Source organism: Falco rusticolus, chromosome 11, assembly GCF_015220075.1.
Source record: "Falco rusticolus isolate bFalRus1 chromosome 11, bFalRus1.pri, whole genome shotgun sequence".
Classification (NCBI taxonomy): Eukaryota; Metazoa; Chordata; class Aves; order Falconiformes; family Falconidae; genus Falco; species Falco rusticolus.
In genome coordinates this window covers 21,422,719-21,441,589 of record NC_051197.1, presented here as the reverse complement: position 1 = coordinate 21,441,589, position 18,871 = coordinate 21,422,719, and the positions used below count along the sequence as shown (strand labels likewise).

The window sequence follows — 18,871 nt, the reverse complement described above, 5'->3', positions numbered from 1 at the left end:
TCTTACTCCTGGACCAGCTATACTGATGCATCACCACAGTTACTTTAGTGGCTGAACTTTGAATTAGACCAAGAAACCTGTAAAACTTGCAAAGTAATCCTGCTTTAGCAAAGAGATTGTTTTTCAACCAGAATGAAGGCTCACATTACAGACACATAAGCGATTTGACCTACACAAGGAAGTTCGCACAAGAGCATGCAGCTAGTAAGTAAAGAGCAGGAATTATAGATCACCACTGCTTCCAAGAACATTCACTTAAGCCTATCTTTTATCTTCGCTAGTGGCAACATAGCTACATGGACAGAAAAATTGGCTTTGAATATAAACCACAACTTAAGGGCCATTTACCGAACTGGCTGCATTTGTTTTGCAGTACTTCTATTTGTGCCCTTATGTATCATCTTTTCACACTGTATTCTCCGTGGAAATAACTTGTGGCATCAAAAAAAAAAAGGTGTAACACAAGTATAAAGTGCTCAAAAAGCCATACACTAATTGAGAAAGAAAATTCAGTAATGGAAGTTAGCTATGCTAACTAAAGCCAGTGACCGAAGGAAAAAAAATGAAATACAACAGTCAGCCCAGAAGAAAGGGCAATTAGCTTAAAGGCAACTGAACAAAATCATCTGTGAAACATGTATTATCTTCATTCTCGTGCAGGAAAAAAAAAAAAGTAGTAAATAAGAAGCAGTGAAAGGGCTGTGGATTATTTTGCAGAAATGAGGTGTTCACTAACTCCAGATCACTCTGGAGTATCAATCAGGTTAGCTGCTCAGCCAGACTAAAACTCTCAGATGTTTTAAATTAAAATTAAACTGGCCTTTGGTTGATTCAGTTTACAAAGTGAATGACTACTCTGAAAACAAAGGTTGTCAGCCTTGCTTTTATTGGATGTCAATGCTGTCCCCAAAAGAGTTAAAATACAATATTTTAGTGCATGGTGATTTCATACCCTCTCTTACCTTCACAAGTAATCTGCATACCTGATTTAGATTAACTGGGTCACCTCTTGACTGCCTGACTGCCACTCAGTGGGGCTTTCAAGGATCCAGTTTTTGCTCACTAATGCAGCAAAAAACTGTCCACCTATTTATTGCATTAGTTTTCTGCAACACTGTCATTGTCTTATGGAAATGCCAACAAACAGTGGCGCTAGAACAAAGTAAGCAACAAAGACAATGATAAAAGCAGGGAGACAGAATGTCCCCATTTCAGTGGCAGAAAGCTGGTTGTTTCCCTCTCAAATCTTGCAAAACTGTACCTCAAATCCCAGTTAATACAGTTGATTTTTTATGCTGAATGGGAAGTAAAAGCGCTATAAACCAAGTATCTTGAAGCTTCATAGGAATACATCTGGAGAAAAGATCAATGAAATAAAATCCTTTTTGCTTTGGCTAGACTATTCAAAAGGTTTATAAGATGATTCAAAGTTCTTTTACGAACCTGGTTCTGCAAAGTTTCTAAGAGGATCATCTCCCATAACCCAGCCATTATGAGCCATGAAATAACAAGCTTTATCTGGCTGATGTATCAAAGTTTCTTCTTCCTCCACAGTCAGCTCTTTGAATGGATAAGTGAAATACCTATGGAACAGACAGGCAATTAAAAAAAATCCACATCAGGTAACCTAAGCCGAAATGTATGGCCTTTGAAGTTAAAATATTTGTTATGAACTGCCCTGTAGATAAAACACAAGATACACAAAAAAAAAGCAGCTGCTTGACTATAAATGAATGGGAGTTTCCTATTTCGTAGCATGCCTCGAAGGAGAAAAGACAGGTGTTGCCAATATCTTAGTGTTAGCTAGTAAAACAAGATTAAAGCCCTAGCTCTTCAGATACCCGAGCGGCATAAAGTACATCAAACAAAAGGTGTAAGCTTTCCTAGTTCCACTCCTCTTCCACCTACAAGAGCAGTTTGCACTATGAAAGGCTTCACAGTTCTCTGGGTGTTGTTTTATGCTCTCTGGTAATTTATTTTTTTTTAAAGTTATCACTGTTGCTTAAAAAAGACAGTCAATTCATTAAATGGCATTTCTTTCCCATGAACAAAACATACACTTGTATCTACAAATGTATGTTTTTAATGAACTTTGAACTAAATTTCCCTGGATAGATACCAATAGTTTAAAAAAAAATTAAATATACATACCTGGTAACTAAAGGGTTTTTTCTACTGATAGGACCCAGCTTAGGACCATTGCCAGCCAGTCGTTCATAAACCACAGTCCCCACAAGACAATTGACAGCCTAGAAATAATTAAATTATGCATTAAATGTCTGCATATATTTGCAATTTAAAACAATTAATCATAACACACAGTAATTATAAGACCTGCTCTTGATGGTGATTAGTTTGTCTGTATTGTTCAGCATTCAGTTCCTCAATCCTCTTGCGAAACCAGTTACAACATTCTTCTATTGCAGCTGGTCCATTGCTTGTCGGGAGGATGTTAAAAGCAGAGAAAAATTAGCAGAATTTTTTTTTAGAACATGTAGTATACCTAACTAAAAGGAATGAAAAATTAATTTTTCCCACTTCCGAAAATAGTTTCATTTGCTACGTTTTGCAAATTTAACTTCACTTGTGATTTTAAGTTGTAATCAATAATACAATACCTGTGTGGTATGAATGTTGCCAATGCTATATTCATATCTACAGTACAGCCAAATCTTCTATAATCAGGGTCCTGAACTATTTGAAGATGTTGATTTGGATCAGATTTAGTGCTGATTTTGCCTAAGAACAAGATAGGAAAAAGTAAAAAATAGGAATTACATTTAAAAGACATACAACTTTCATAATTCTAGCATAAGCAAGATATGGGTAAAGGCTTTGAAGAGGCACAAAGTCTTCAGAGGCTTTACTAGCCCTCAAAGCATTCTTGCATGCTTAAAAATCAGCATGGTAAATTTCTCACATAGGGAGAATAGGGATTATTTGGTTTTCCAGCTTAATGTTAAGTTTACCTAGAATTAACTTGAACTATTTAAGACATGTCTCAGTAACATACTCTTCCTTTACCTTGAGTTAGAAGAGTTTTAAATTGCTGCACGGCTTTGTTAACATCCACTTGGAAAAATTCCCATAGTTTAATTTTTGGATATATATCTTCCCAAATTATTTTACGGATACACTGTAAAAATAAGAGTTACGTTAGTTAATAATGTTGATGATTAATATAATTAAGAAAAGCTAGGCACTCGTGAATTTTTCAGAAGAAATATTGGAAGTAAATCATTAAACATATCTGCGAAGTATAACACCAACTTTAGAAATACTAAAGGATTATTCAGCTATTTATAGTGTTCATTAGCTTATACTTAGTTCTTACTCACATTCAGATGATGATCATTTTCAATCAAGGGAGGGACCCCTTTAGCAGTACACTTTCCATCAGCCACCATACAGGTCAAGTGCCACAGAGCTCTATCCAAGACCCAAGCTGGCTTCAGATGTGGAGAATTTACAAGGTTATAACCACATTCTGGATGCATCCTGAGCCATTCACTGTTAGTAGCTTATTCAAGAAAGGGAGGAGGTGGGAAAAAGAAAAAAGTAAGTACACAAACATTTTCTGAAATTGTCTTAACACCAAGCAGTTAAGGTACTATGATGGCGTGTATGGTTAGTTCATATTTCACTTAAGTTTTCAATGCCAATAGAAAACCACATCTTATGCAGAAGCGTGCATTATTGATAGCCATTTGTTTTGAACAAATACAGTTGCAGAGAAACTTAATATTTACATAAAAATACGCAATAGTACCACAAATTCTAAAACTATTTAAAAAAACCCTGTATTTTCGTTGCAGAAAATGCATCAAATAATGGACATTAAATGCTCTTTGTGTGCTGAAAGCCTGACGTACATCCTACGCTAAGATTTAAGATAGCCCAAGTTGTTTATTTTTCAATATTTTTAACCCTGTCAGATGCTACACATACATAGCCAGAGTGCACATACACCACCCAAAAAATAAGTAATGAAAAACGTAATTAAATGGGCTTTTAAGAAACGATCAGCTGTGACAGTGTTGTGTATGTAATAAGAAGCAGAGCAGTGGGAAGCAATGCCACTTACACAGTAAGATGACTGAATTGTCTGGTGCATGCAAATGGCACACTAGTTCAGGTCAAACACTACACACTGTGTCTATTTCCCTAAACCTCCCCAGCAGCATCAACAAACACCAGAACATACACTGAACATCAAGAATTAACTCAAAGAAGGTAAGGAGCCTTCACTAGAAAATGAGCATAATAATTCTAACATAGACAGTAGTGTGCATGCAGAAGTATGAGTAAATATATACACAGAAAGAATAACTTTGATTTTGGAGGTATGACAAGAAAAAAATCCTCAAGAGTTAATTTCTTTCCAACCATGCTAAACGCTGCTTAACTGAAAATAATTTTCATATATTCTTTTGAATAAATCTCTGGAATTGAAAAGCTAAATGTAAAAAAAAAACCAAAAGACAAATGAAATGCATAAGAACAAAATAAATTTTTACTCAGGTTTTACAAGTTGGATTTTTAAAAAAAATTCTCACAGAACACATCTTATTAATCTATTGTTTTAGAAAAGCATAGAAAAAAGGTATTAGTACTTCACACAAGGGAAAATACTAACAATTACATTGGAAATATGAAGAAAGAGCCATTAATGTGTCTAAAATGACAGCAGAACAATTAACCCCTAATTTGCTTAGTTCAAAGAAGTTCAAACAAAAACGTCAAAAGTGGGAAAAAAGTATACTCTCTCAGTCTATAGTATGAACAGCTCTTCTGAACACCCTTCTTACATTGTACCTCAAGACCATTATGAAAATGGCAAAATTTCATGTTTATAAGGTCAGACCATTTGTGGAAATTAAGGTCTTCATGGTTTAAATGCCACCTACAAATAAGTCTACTATACTTACTTTAAAGTTACATAAAGCAATAATAAGCTCAGGCTGTTAAAGGCTGTTCTAGGCCAACCAGATCCACCCCCCCGCTTTTTTTTTTTAAACACATAAAGTCCTTCTAAAAAAAAAAAATTATTTCTCTCCAAAAAGTAAAACTAGCTTATTCTACGCATCTAGCAAGGACCATGATTTATTATTAAGTACTTTCATGAGTAAACATAATTTAAATAATATATTGTCATTTTAGAATTAATCTAAGGTGTCAGCATGCAAAAGAAAAGCCAACAAGCCTTCCACTAATTCTGCTATGGCACAGACTGATGATTTCTGATCAGAAGGTAAGCTCCAATGATTCACAAAAGAACACAAAGAAAAAAAAATTGCCTATAACATCACTTGTTATTACATTTGTTAGAGGTAGGAAGAAAATACACATAAATATAAAAATATGGATATATCAAGATGAGCAACTACAGAAAACAATTTCTAAAATTAATTACATTTTTATTTAAGAAAATAAATTCATATTTTTTAAGGACTAATCCATTGTTATATAAATCAAACACAGACTTAATCTTCAGGAGTGATGCTTACTGCCCAACACTTCTTTTTTGTCCCCTTGCCTTTATAATGCTGAGAAAAGGTGGTGTTTGATTTAACTAGTCAAGTGCTTGGAAGTAGGATTTACTCAAGTGTTCAATTTCCATTAAACAATAGTAGCCTCTTTGAAAGATAAAGAAAATATAATTTATTTCGGCTTATTTTTATTACTTCATAGGATTTATTACAGTCACTGAAAGCTCAGAAAAGAACAACTCTCCTTTTCCTGTCTCCTAGTAAGAAGCAAATGCCAGCGAACACACACTTGAGGGCATCTGAATACCCTGAAGGAAAGAGCAGCCCAGAAAGGGCACATCTGCCAGTTACTAGCGCTTGCAGGTTTATCTATGATATTCATGCTAATATGCCGAAGTTTTATCTATATTTAACGCTAGCGCATGCATCTACTTTAAAGTCCAGCCATAGATGCTGGCTTTCATTAGAGCCCAACGGAGATGTTAACATCAAAAACTGATTCCCACTGTTCTCTACTGTGCAAGCAGTCTGTTCCCCATTCCAGCCTAAAGGCCAAACACCTTAGCTTAACCACTTAATGTTGGAAGTGAGCGTCTGACTTCACAACAGGAACAGAGGGGAAGCACTGCCATTCTTATACAGTGGTCTCATCTAGAAAGCAGAAACTTCCAACAGGTACAACCACTGTAAGCTGAGGGGTCACAGGCTATTAGAATTACCAGCATTAGAGGACTTACTGTCAGACAACTTAAGCTTTTAATGCAGACATGCTGCAGAATTAATAACGATGCACAAGTATCCATAACCTGCTCAAAATAACTGACTATACCTTTTGTGTCTTTTATATTCAAATGGCTCAATGAAACATGTTTTACAATTAAAATCACCCTACCTTGCAGGAATGAACTAGTTTAACTACTAGAAATTACTGTTCAATTAAAATACAAAAAAATAGTACAGTTAGATTTCCATCTAATCAAGATCCAGACAAAAAGAATCCCCAAATTATTTGCCTATTTTCTTATTTCAAAAGCCCCCCCCAGCATATACAACATCACTGATTACTCAAGACATTTATCAACTTCTCTTTCTGCTTATGCCAAATTTGGCATTTCACAAAATTTGGAGTCAGTTGGAAATCAAGAGGTTTTCAAAATAAACAACAAAGTGTCTGTGTGTGAATTGTGTTTTAACACCTGAAAGCAAAAAACAAAGCTGTCAGGTATACCTCGCTTAATGACATAAGTCAGGACCATGGTCACCTGACTATTTCTGTCTTGTTAGATGACACTTCTAAACATCATTTCACTGTAGTACAGATGTTTAGTCATTCATCCCAATAAAGATTACTTTGAATTCTGAACATAACCTGAAAAGCTCCTTCTACAAATGCAGCCAAATAATGTGACATTTTTCTTCTCAAGTATTTTGGAGTCTAATAATTATCTCAGAGTTAGGTATTTCTTTCCATAAAAACATTCTCCTTGGTAGCATGCAAATACACACAATAAAAAGATGACAGGATCTTAAGCATGTGTGAGAGAAACTGGACTTCCAGTTGGTAAAGTGCAAATTTTTTATCCAAAATTGGGAGAACATTTAAAAGCTTAATTCCCTTAGACACACAGCCAATAACTATGCTTAGTAACTTTTCCACAAATAGATAGTGCAAACAAGCCCCACACTGCACCGCAGACTGATTGGATAGGAGTGTTTGGCAGTGGTCAACACCACCAAAGAACTGAAGCAAATAAAGCTTTAAATTCACAGCTATCTGTGGTTAGGTGTTTTTTGGTTTTTTTAAAGCATCAGAGAACTGCAACATCAACCTACACAACCATTTGTTGTACTCCTAGTATAAGCATGCTAATTATTGTGATCTTCAGGATTACAGCATAAGATGAGAACTGCATTATAAACACAATCAAAGTAAACTCATTATCCAAATAATCAGCAAAAATACAAATGATTAGGTACTATAAGTGAAATTTCATCAGATCATACTGAAGAAAATCCACCACCCCTCAACCTATTTAGTAAATCCTTCAATGCCTTGGTGTAACTATTAAAAACCCTCCACCCCGAACACAAAGCTCTCTCCTTTTCCTCATTTCCTCACAGACTAGCTTGTAACATTTCCTCCACTGCTTAATCCTAGCCTCTTGTCCCTATTCTGTTTGTTGTCTGTATGTTAGGTCCAAATTAGAGTAGTTTCTTTTAAACTACAAGTACTCAGTTTCTGTTCAACAAAATTCATAATGCAGATTCCATTCATTTATGTGGGAGCTGCATATCGCAGATCATAAAAATAAGTGCATTATTAAACACGCACATGCACAGTTCATTAGTTCGCTCTAAGGGCTCTATCCACTCCTTTCAGTAACAATACTAAATTTTCACATCTATTATGGAGACATATCAGTTACAATCATAAAGAGTTATCGTGCATTTGAGACTTTCAAAGGCAGAGACAACTAAGATGCTTAAAACCAGTACTAAAAGATTGGTTCAAGGGGGAAAGTTAAGGCAAATAATGAAATATAATTATAGGACCAATGTGGTTATTAACACACACACACAAAAAAAATCATACCAGTATGATTGTAGACCACATCTGTGATGCAAAGCATATTCCATTCATTTTTCAGTTTTTCCACAAGAGCTCCTATATCGCTCCAAGTGCACTTTTTGTTAGGGCTTGAAAATTCAGGATTTACTTCTAATTGATCAGCCAGTGAATAACATGATCTAGACAGTCCAAGCTTCTGCAGTGGTGTAAAATGAATCATGTTGTAACCTATATAATAAGAAACCATTTATTTAACAAGAAAAACAAATTTCAGTTAACTGAAAGAAGCTTAACAAGTTGCAATTATAACATGTACTTAAAGCTAGTGTGTGGGATAACTAGTGTAAATTAATGTGAATCTTCTCCTTGACATTCTACATAACACAAACTTCAAAAACCACCCTGTCAGTTCTACAGCCTTCCAAGTCTACCTGAAATCAAAACACAAGTGGCTTCCCATATTAGGAAATCCCTGACTTCTTGCACCTCTGCAAATATTTTAATCATTTGACTGACTTAATCTGTTAATTAAATTGAATCTAGTGGAAAATATTTAGTCTACAAACTAAAGAACAAATGAGCTGTCCACTCTTCAGTGTAACTTTGGGTTTTGATCATAAGACAAAACCAGATATCCTTTAATACATGTATTGGCATTACCTGTTTCTTTTGCAACTTTAAGCCTATCTTCCCATTCATGAAATGGTCCAAGACACTTAGCGAGGAACGTCTGGAGTGTAACACAATCCAAAGGTAACACATGATTATCAGCTCCGACATGTAAAATAGGATCCACAACTATGTAACCTCCACCACTTTTTTCATTTCTAGGAAAAATTGATTTTCATTAGTAAATACCCATTGTACCAATTCAGTTTCAGAAAGCTCAATAAGCTCAGCTATTTCAAAAACACAGTAGCACAGTATAGTGGTTGGGGGTAGGTGGAGGAACAGGACTGCAGTTTACAAGAATACAGTTGGGTTAGAAAGCTTTACACTCTCTGCAATAGTAAGATACCTTTCTTATTTTCTGAGACAGGGTACAGGTTCTCCCTTTTAGGATATGGACAGAAACAACGCAAGCATGACTGTCCATCTTTCATACAAATACCTCCATTTGGAGCACCATCCTCGGGAAGAGTCCCGAGCTAAATGCCCTTTTAAGCTCGAGGGAATTTATCAACCCATCTTCCAGGCACTCAGAATACCAGACTACAATCATTACAGATATTGGCATTCTCGTTTGCACTTCCCCTGTTGAAACAAAGGAGGAAGTGAAGAATGTGAAGTAAACAATGCCAGAACCTCTGTGCTAGAAATACAGAAAACAACCTTCAAAGTCAATGAAGAAAGCACAAATTAATCATTCAGATACTCAGAACACTGATGACTTCAAATCTTGTAAAAATGGCTTGCCTCGCCAACATTCACAGAAAACTGATCAGCTTTATTCTGTATATTCTCCCTAGTATCTTTACATCAGAAAGTACCAAACAACCACCACAGCTACTGTCTTTCATTAGCAGATTCAGATAGGCCCCATGGTTGCAATTTGAAAAATTAATGGAAAAAACGTTTTTATTCTTAACAGTGATTTCTTCAGGTTAAAATGTAGACCAAGGGAGCAGACAGCATTTGCTGCAGGATAGAATTTCACTTACCCAAGACTGAAATAGTACTGGTATGACCCAGAAATCTGGAGATCCAGTTTGCAGTATTTGTCAGAGTCATCTTCTTTTCCTGTAGGATTGTGCCACGATAGTGTCCTGAACTTGTGGCGATCAAATACTTCTCCAGAAGCTGGATAATTTGTGTACACAGTAACAGGCTTGCCTTGAAGAGTCGGGCCCAATCGGAACTGTAGTTCAAAACCTCAAGAAAAAAAGATAAAAGTCACTTTATCAGGAGGACTAGATATTTCTGTTCTGCAATTACAAATAATAGTTTGATATTACATTAAGAAGAAAGCGCGCCAACACATCTGCCAATAATTTCGGCAGAATGGTATATTTCTACTGCATCATCTCTCCCTACCTTCCTAACATTGTTCTTTGCAGACTTTACATATAGTCCTTTTCCTTTGCTTATATGGCACTATTCATCTCCTTTCCAATTTGTTCCTCTTTGCTATATAAAAAGTATTAAAACCAAAATACAGCAAAACAACATGATCATCAAATCACATACAATTTTATACAGATTTTGGACTACGTTACATCAAGTATCAAGGTTTATCAAGTCTATATATAAAGTTGACCCATGAAAACATCTGAAAAAATTTTGGAATGCATTTTGAAACAGAAAATATTTCAAATTCCTTCATTCTCTATTGACAGTTCACTAAGTAACACTAAACCCCTTATGCTTTTAACTGTAAAATGATATATACTTGCATGCAATCTACAATGTACAAACAAATTGTTACACTTTCAGAGAACGGCAGCCAACCAAAGGGCATTTTGTGTATGTGCCGCAGGTGAAACACACACACACAAAGCACAGTATTTAGGTTTAAGATACCCATGATAATGAGAACAAAATTAAGTTAAAATATTAGGACCTAAAACCATACTGTACTTTGTTCAGTTAGACATGAAAAATTCCATTTAGTCAAGAGGTTTCAGAATAGGTTTCCACTTGCAGGTATGAGGGACACCATCACATGCATGGCTAATTACAGGGTCCTTTCAAATGACTTAAACAGGTATAAGTGTTGCACAATAACTTTTACTAAATTACATGGCAGTCATTACTACAGTAGTTAACTGTAGTAAAACACCTACTAGCCCTAGCAGTCTACAAAACAGGGAGTAAAAGAAAGCTGAGTATTTGTAAAAAGCAAGTCATTAGTACACAGATAATGAATTACAAAGAATAAAACACACCCTGAACAAAGTTCCAGTATCTTAAGTAGAAAAAACCCCACTTGCTTATTACATACAATCACAGGGACTCTAATGCCAGACAGTCTGAATACATTTAAATGTATGTATCACCAAGCTCACAGTTTCACTTACTAACATAATCACCACTGCAACAAAACCAACCAGATAAAGCAGTGGGTTTAGGATCTGAATGTCTGTCAAGTAAAATGAAGATAATTTGACTGCAAATGCGAACACCACAGCAAACCCCAAGAACAACACCACCACCGTCACCACCACCACCCAAAGAAACCACCCCACCCCACTTCAAAACAGACAAGAAAAAACCCCACCACACACACATACAAAAAAAAAAAACCCACACCAAAAAAACCCCAGCACCACGCTGGAAGTTTAAATGCACTCTCCCTAGTACTCTCCTGACATTTTATTACAGGGATTACTAAAATTAGAGCACAGGGATATATGCCACTGCTATTTTATTTCCTGTAACAGTTACACTGACATCAGGAATGCAGTGCTCAAAATTAGCTATGCCCTCTCAGAGACCGCTACCAGCGGAGGCACTTTGAATGTTTGATAGCCATGCGCTTCTGTGTGACTCCTTCCAACAGAATTTACAGGACTGGAAGGACGAATTAACAACAGAGGTTTTGGTCAACTCTGCACTTCCTCACTACTAAGATTTTCTTAGATTAGACTGAAAATTTTGAAGTCAGCATAGTTGAATTCTTATTCTTGAGAACCAAGATCTTGCTCTTCTACCAAACCACTTTGATATCAGGTTCCTAGATCAGTAACAAAATAATAAACCACACAAAATTTCATAAGTAATAAATTTTTTTTGCATCATTAAAAACTGTTTCTATAGACAGTGGCTGCAGTTGTATAGTCTGAATTTGCTGACCAGCATAATAATGGGGTGTTTTTTTGTCTTGGTTGTTGTTTGGTTTTTTTTTTTTAAATAGACTTACGAACACTTTCAGAGAAACAATATCAAGTTCTCACAAGTACACAGCCACAATACTAACACAGCACTGCTATAAGAAATCCAACAGGCAAGATAAGATTTGGGAAGAGCTAGAGCCCATATTCTGAAATATTACCTCAGACTTTGCAAAATGTTAGTATTACCGATGCATTTCAAAACCGTAATATTAAAGATGGGGTGCTGCATAACACATTGCAGATAAATACTAGAGAGCTGGATTTATGAGGACTTTTTCAGGTCCCTGAAGTACATGTTATAGAAGGAGAGGCCCTGTCCTGCAGGGCCTGTCTAAAAAATGCTTTCACTTCATTCCCGTGAAGATTGACGGGTCCTAGTCAATCCGCTCTTCATTTCTGAAGAGTTTTAGGAGTCAGACCGAACCGTGACTGCAGCCCACAGAGCTCTGCAGTGGGAGCAAGCATGTAAGAAATTGTTTCGTATTAAAACAAGGGAGAAAAAAACCCATCCCAAAACACCACCAAAACACCCCCGCAGGCTGAGCTCCCCTTCCACTGCTGCCCGAAGAAGGTGACCGGCTCCCGGCCATTTCCCTCAGCCGGCCCCGAGGCTCCCTGCGGGGAGGGGGAGGCCGCAGCCCGCCGCCCCCCCTCCTACCTTGCTCCAGCCTGAAGAGGGTCTTATCCAGCTTCTCCATCTCACTGAGGTGCAGCAGCCGCGTCTCCTTACCGCTCGGCATGGCTGCGGCCGTCTGCCCGGCACTCCGCCCGCGCCAAGAGACTCACTTCGGGGAGGGAGAAGCGAGCCCTGCCGTGAGGGAACACAGACAAAAACCCACCGGTCAGCGGCGACCCCCGGGCGGGCGGCGGCCGTCTGGAAACGCCTCACGCCGCTGCTCTTGCTTACATGTTCCCCAGCCCCAGAGCAGCGAGGAGACGAGGCGCCGCAGGGCGGAGAGGAGGAGCAGGAGGGTACGAGGGAGCTGTCAGGAGACACCCAGCCCTCCCCCGGCCGGGGACCGCCGCCGGCAGCGCCCCGGAGCCGCTCCCCGTCCCACAGCGCAGCCCGGCCCGCAGCCAGCGCCGCGGAGGTGCCCCCGGCCCGAGCCGCCCCCGGGGGGCGGGGGGGAGCCTGACACCTGACACTCGCCCCGGCGTTGCCGGGAGCCGGCGCCAGGCCCCCTGTCACCGCCCTGCCGCTGCGGGAAGCGGCGGCCGCCGCAGCCGCTCCCCCCATACTCACGAGCGGGCCCGGAGAGCGACGGAGGCGCAGCTCCCCGCTGAGGGCGACGGCTGCCGAGGCCGAGCGGAGCCGGGGCGGGGGCTGGCGCAGCCCGTCCGCCCTCGCCTACTGCAGCAGCCCCGGGCCGGCCGGGCGGGCAGTCACTCACGCACTCGCCAGCAGCCGCGTCAAACTCGGCAGGACCGCTTTTTCCTCCCGTTCTCTTGCTTTTTTTGAAACAAATTTTATTGGTTCCGCCACGGCCGCGCACGGAGACGGGCGGCGCCGGCGCAGCTCCCGCGAGAGCGCAGGGCCCGGCCGGGCCAGGGAGGGCCGGGCAGGGCCAGTCATGGCATGCCCCGCCCCACCCCGCCTCGCCCCGCCCCGCCGGGCAGGGCCTGCCCCGCCCCGCCCCGCCCCGGCCAGTCCTGCCCCGCCCCGGGGAGCGCGCCCCGAGGGGAGAGGTTACCGCCGAAGCGACCCCCCTCTCAAGCGGTCACGCGGCTGCGAGAGGGCTGAGGTCTCCGTGAGTGCGGGCCCCGGCGCACCCCGGGGCTTTCAGGGAGCGCAGCCTGGCGGTACCCGGTCTCCTGTCCCTGCCCGCACAGCTATAGCCCCCGCAAGTGCCTCTCACACGGCTTGTGCGTGCGGGCACGAGAGGACTCCCACCGAGAGGGCTCAGATACCTGACACTAAAGCTCCGTGTGACTTAACAGGCATTTCGCTGAGGAAAACGTGACTTTTAAAGGCTGCCAAAAGCAGCCCGGGGCCCCCCTGCGGGCCCGGCCGCGATGGACACGCCGCCGCGCGGGCTCCCCTCAGCGTTCCCGCCGCGGCGCGCGGCAGCCGCCAGCCGCCTCCTTCCCGATAGGCGCCGCTGCACAAAAACATGATGTCAGCGGGGGTTTCGGCGCTATATATAGCCTGTGGGCAAGACCACAAACTCCGGGGATCTGTCTTTGACCAAGAGGTAAGGTGGTTTAAAAAAAACAACTAAACAAGCCAACAAAACCAAACGACCCTTGCTTTGAAGCATAGTGTCACCCGAACTGCTGCCACCACAGCCCTCACCGTTGCTTTATATTGCAGAATATTGGGACAATTGCTCCAGGCTGCTCACCACCGAAGTCATTAACTGCACCCCACTGTAAAGGTCAGCCTTGCAGCTCCGGAAGGTCAGTCTATTTTTATTGCCGATAACTATGTTAAAAACAACCAAACAAACAAGTGCTTCTCAATTTACAGTCACTGTTACACTATTCATTTTTTAAAATTATTTTTAAAGGTGGTATATTTTGTGGAATTGGGAGGAGTCTGCAAAACAATTTAGACTTAACCGTTTACTGCCAGTCATCCCATGCCTGCCTTTCTAACTGTGTCTTGCTGTGATGTGTTCATCCAACTACGATGCGTTTAGGGGCAGCCCAAAGGTCTTGATATTCATAGAAACACTTCCACCCATTTCAAACTGAGTTATCTTGTGGTAGCTAATCTTTTTCTTTCTCCCTTCATGTGCTCCTCGCTCTGAACGTTCTAAGAAATGTTTGTTCCTCATTACAGTTCACATTTTTTAGTATTGTTGAGAAAGGTTTTCATGTTGGTGTAAGTGAATATGTTGAACTTCTGTGCTCCCTGACAATATTAGGGTTCCTGGACAGACTGACAGAAAATTCCTAGTAAAAGCCCCCCTGTGCGTTTGTTCAGTTCCTTTAACACTCATCTCAGTGAGACTCATTCAGATATGATGCAAACATGATACTATCAATCTGGATTATTTTACATGGATGTTTCCTGGGGGCCCAACAGGATTCTCCCATCTTCCTTGTCTTTCCTAGCCCACTTATTCCTTAGCTTGGCTTACGTACTTTGTATACAGGGCAGACTTGCACCTAGCAGAAGCCTGGCTTTCCTGGTATGCTGGCTGTTTTCTTTGAATTGGATGGGGCCTGGTAAAGAAGATACAACATAAGAATGTGAAATACAAAAAGGTCCAAAAGGTATGGACGTGGTAGAAATAAAACCAACAGACATGTAATTGAAAGAGGTCCAGACCATCTCTTTGCTATGGTCCTCAGCCGGTTTCAGTATTCTGAAGTGACTGCAGTTGGTCTGCCACAGAGCCTTGCACAGGTGCTTCTTCTTCCAGGCTTGCTATTGTTCTGTCACCTACTGCAAATGGGGTGCTGCTTATGCAGTGAACGGCTCTGGGAGAAGAAGAGCAAATAACACTTATGTAGCCAAGTCCTCTGCATAAATAGTTACCCTAAAGTGCATGCTGAGTACCTGGTGAAAAGCAAGAAAACCCCGAAAGGGTATTACTGAAGGCAATTTCACCACTGCTCCTAAGTTTCGAAATGTGGCCCGTTTGTATTCCCAACTTAATAAGGAAACTCACCCAGCTCTAATTACTAGCTTTACATTGCTGCATTTCCACTATACTATGCATTTAGATGTGTTTTGAAATGTATCCAAGTTTATGAAAAAGGAGTTTTAAATTTCTCAAGACAAAAATCATTTGGAAACCAAACCAGCATACAGCCTCCTGACTCTGAATCCCGAAGCAGTTATTTTGACCAGCATTTGTGACTGTAGTTAAAACAGATGTCAACAGTCTAAATGAAGGGCTTGATCCACTGCACAGTAAAAAAGTTCCCTAAGTACTATTAAATCAATAATTAGAACAATATCATTGCATTGGCCTTCAATTCAATATGAAAAAAATTACTGTTACAAAGCTACTGACGAATACAGCAGTTCCCTTGATAAAGTTTAATCAGGAAGGCAGAGCAAACTGCTGTAATCCTTTCTCCATCATCATCACCTCTTATGCTGCCACATCCCTTGCAGACTTTGGGCCTGTGTTAATTTAGCAGAAGTAAATTGAGCAGGCTCTCTGTATATGGGAACCACACCAGCAAAACATCAGTGCACAAGTGCATAGACAGGCAATTAAAAAAATTTAAAAAAATTCCACATAAGGTAACCTAAGCTGAAATTCATTATCTTTGAAATTAAAGTATCTGCTCTGAACAGTCCTTTTACGCACACCTTCCTCTTACTCTCTCCCTTCTTGCTTTCTGTTTTGCAACAGTATTACAGAATGCTTATCCTAGTAGTGGCCTCAATAAACTTTGGGGAGCCCGTTCACTAGGTGTCAGATCACACTCATGTCATATTGCTTATGCCTGTTTTAAAGGTTATGACTGTGAAGTGTGGGAACTTGCAGTACTTACGTGACTACTTTTTTTCTATTTTTTTTTTAATAACAGAACAACAGCTCCCAATAGCAACAGAAAAAGCCAACTAGCACAGACAGAACTTAACTGAGTATCTAGCTAAAATTAAAAGCACATTCCTTTGGCCTGTATGTAGATTGAGACTTCATAAAATTTAAAGCAATAGCACAGTTATTCTCAATGGCCCACACTCATGACCTGTAAATTCATGAATTGTTGAATCTTCTGTCTAGCTGTTGTCTTTTTATGGGGAGATCTCATCCAGAAATGCAAACCTGATTTTGAAAGAAAGCACCTTTTCGTTAAAACTGTATCTCTGCAACCTGATCAGACTGCAGCCTTTTCTGTAAGTTAGATCTTTGCTATGCAGTGGCTGAAAACAAGCGATATCCTTAGACACGTTATGTGCCCAGCAGGAATTTTCATATGGCCTTGGACATTAGAATCTAGTATTGAGACAAAATATCAGTCAGAACATTGAAGTAATCACCTGTAGCCTATTTTTTTACAATCCCTTCTAAACAGCTAAACAGATTGCAGTAGCCAGATAGGCAGTGAGTAAATAGTAGGCTGGAATAAAAATGTCTAAGCAAGAAATCCAGTAAGATGGAGAGGCTAGGACACTAGCCTATGCGGTGTCCTTACTGAACTTGTAGATGCCCTTTCCTCTAGTTACTTGGCAGTGTTGCTTTGACCTTTCAAAGATGAACCTGATGTCATTGTGAATTTTTGGATTGCAGGAACATTTTTTGTTTGTTTTTAATCCCAGCTCAGCCATTCTTTTACTGTGTGGCCTCAAACAATCAATGCTCTCTGCTTTAACTTCTGTGTAAAGTTAGGGTGCTATTAATTTTTAATAGAAAATTGTAAAATTCAATGCATTTATCTTTAAAGAGGTCCAAATAAAATTTTGTTGTAGTTAAATATAGCTTTTCACAGACTTGCTTAAGATGCATTTGACTGTGCTTTAGATAACAGCATCACATTAATTTGATATTAATAATCTTATGCAAATGTGGTGACTTGACAAATAAAATTTTAAACTTAAGTGTCTGAATGGTATTCTTGTACATTTTAACTTGTTTAAGTGCAAAATAAATTCACTTGTACTGGGCCAGTTTTTGTTTCCCAAGAGAACATATTACATCAGTTTGCTGAATCACTACCAGCACTTTTATTTTCCTGTAAATTGTTCCATATAACACTAGTGAGATATACTAAGATTTAAGACTTCAGATCATCTGTTCCTAAAGGAACTGTAGTAATGTTTTATTAAGCAGATCTGCTCTTTCGTTTTATATTTCCTCCTCAAAAATAAATATTTTTAAAGTGTCTTTTATACACTCTATTTTCTTTATGATGCTCCTTCCTATTGTATCAAACTATAGTGAGAATACCATGGATATTTTCCTGGTCCATTAAAATAATAATCCTTAAATCTTATCTAGCCAGCTTTTTATGCTTTAATGATAAATAATTGATTGCACTTGTGTCTGTTGTATAAAACTGGCATCTGATTTCTCAGCGAAGAAATAACTACATACTAGTCTCACATAACATGAGGTTATTGAAAGCTAATGCTGAGGTCTGTGGGCCTGCTTTGTAATCTTTCAGCACAGAGAGAATTCAAGCCTTAGCAATTTAAACAGTCTACCATGCTGTGATACGTTGCAGAAGGAAAATATTTTACCAAATGTATGACTACAGCAAGCATTTGTTTTAAAATATAATTTTCATGTCTTCCTAATCTTCATGCTTTGCAACAAATTCCTGATTTCTCATTGCCAAATCCCTTTCAGTCTCGGGCCTCTTTTCAGTCATTTTTTGCATGCTACCACTAAGTTAAATATGAGCAGGAAGAGTAGGGAAGGTGGTGCAAAAGTGGTTCACACCAGAATGCTACAAAGCTAAAATTCAGACTAACAAATCTTCTTTTGCTATATAGCAATCAGTGCACCTAATTCAGCATTTACAGTTGACCCATCACCAAATGCTGCTACCAGAAATTCAAAGTCCTTACTAAATGTTGGTCTTATTGATGTTGTCAGATCTTTTGGTTAGCCATGAATTCCAGTTTAGGATCGCTCATCAGAAGTAGCTTGCCCATAACTGGGCAGTGGCTCCTACATGAACTGACAGGAGCTAGGAATTACTGCTCTATGTTGGGACAAACTGCTGCTGCTGTTGCCCAGCTTTTTAGAGTGTCTTACCTCTGTGCAAACCACTGGTTCTCCATTCCAACTGGATTCTTGTTGGTGAAGGAATCGCTGTCTCATACAGTAGTGCAGTATTGATATTTTGCCTCAGAGTATGTCAGTGATGTGTTTGTTGGGTCACTGCAAGTGCTGTGCAGCAGGTTCCTCCAAAGTCCTCAAACTATGGCCCATGGGCCGGATACACCCCCAGGGTCCTCAATCTGGCCCCTGGTATTTACAGAGCTCCCCCCCCCCCCCCCCTCCCCCGGGGGCTGGGGGAGGAAACCACGCAGCTGCAGATGACTGCCTGCCACTTCATCCGCGCGC

At 40.0% G+C, this 18,871-nt stretch overlaps 2 protein-coding genes across 5 annotated transcripts in view; one reads left to right on the top strand and one right to left on the bottom strand.

Moving 5' to 3' along the window:
- The window catches only part of AGL (amylo-alpha-1, 6-glucosidase, 4-alpha-glucanotransferase), a 39,564-nt gene extending 25,292 nt beyond the window's left edge, over nucleotides 1-14,272 (bottom strand). The window contains exons 1-11 of one of the 4 annotated variants that reach the window (XM_037403640.1): nucleotides 14,185-14,272; nucleotides 12,550-12,699; nucleotides 9,720-9,930; nucleotides 8,719-8,885; nucleotides 8,083-8,286; nucleotides 3,339-3,520; nucleotides 3,025-3,136; nucleotides 2,619-2,739; nucleotides 2,335-2,437; nucleotides 2,152-2,249; nucleotides 1,444-1,583 (exon numbers count right to left, since the gene is read on the bottom strand). In XM_037403640.1, coding sequence (XP_037259537.1) covers nucleotides 1,444-1,583; nucleotides 2,152-2,249; nucleotides 2,335-2,437; nucleotides 2,619-2,739; nucleotides 3,025-3,136; nucleotides 3,339-3,520; nucleotides 8,083-8,286; nucleotides 8,719-8,885; nucleotides 9,720-9,930; nucleotides 12,550-12,631 — 1,420 coding nt within the window. In that variant the 5' untranslated portion in view covers nucleotides 12,632-12,699; nucleotides 14,185-14,272. Of the gene's footprint in view, nucleotides 1-1,443; nucleotides 1,584-2,151; nucleotides 2,250-2,334; nucleotides 2,438-2,618; nucleotides 2,740-3,024; nucleotides 3,137-3,338; nucleotides 3,521-8,082; nucleotides 8,287-8,718; nucleotides 8,886-9,719; nucleotides 9,931-12,549; nucleotides 12,700-12,798; nucleotides 12,919-13,134; nucleotides 13,435-14,184 lie in introns of those variants that run through there. The other 3 variants (XM_037403642.1, XM_037403643.1, XM_037403644.1) reach the window with 3 other exon arrangements.
- The window catches only part of FRRS1 (ferric chelate reductase 1), a 32,264-nt gene continuing 27,595 nt past the window's right edge, over nucleotides 14,203-18,871 (top strand). Inside the window, exon 1 of the mRNA XM_037403646.1 lies at nucleotides 14,203-14,288. The gene's annotated coding sequence lies outside the window, so the exon portion shown is untranslated. The remainder of the gene's footprint in view (nucleotides 14,289-18,871) is intronic.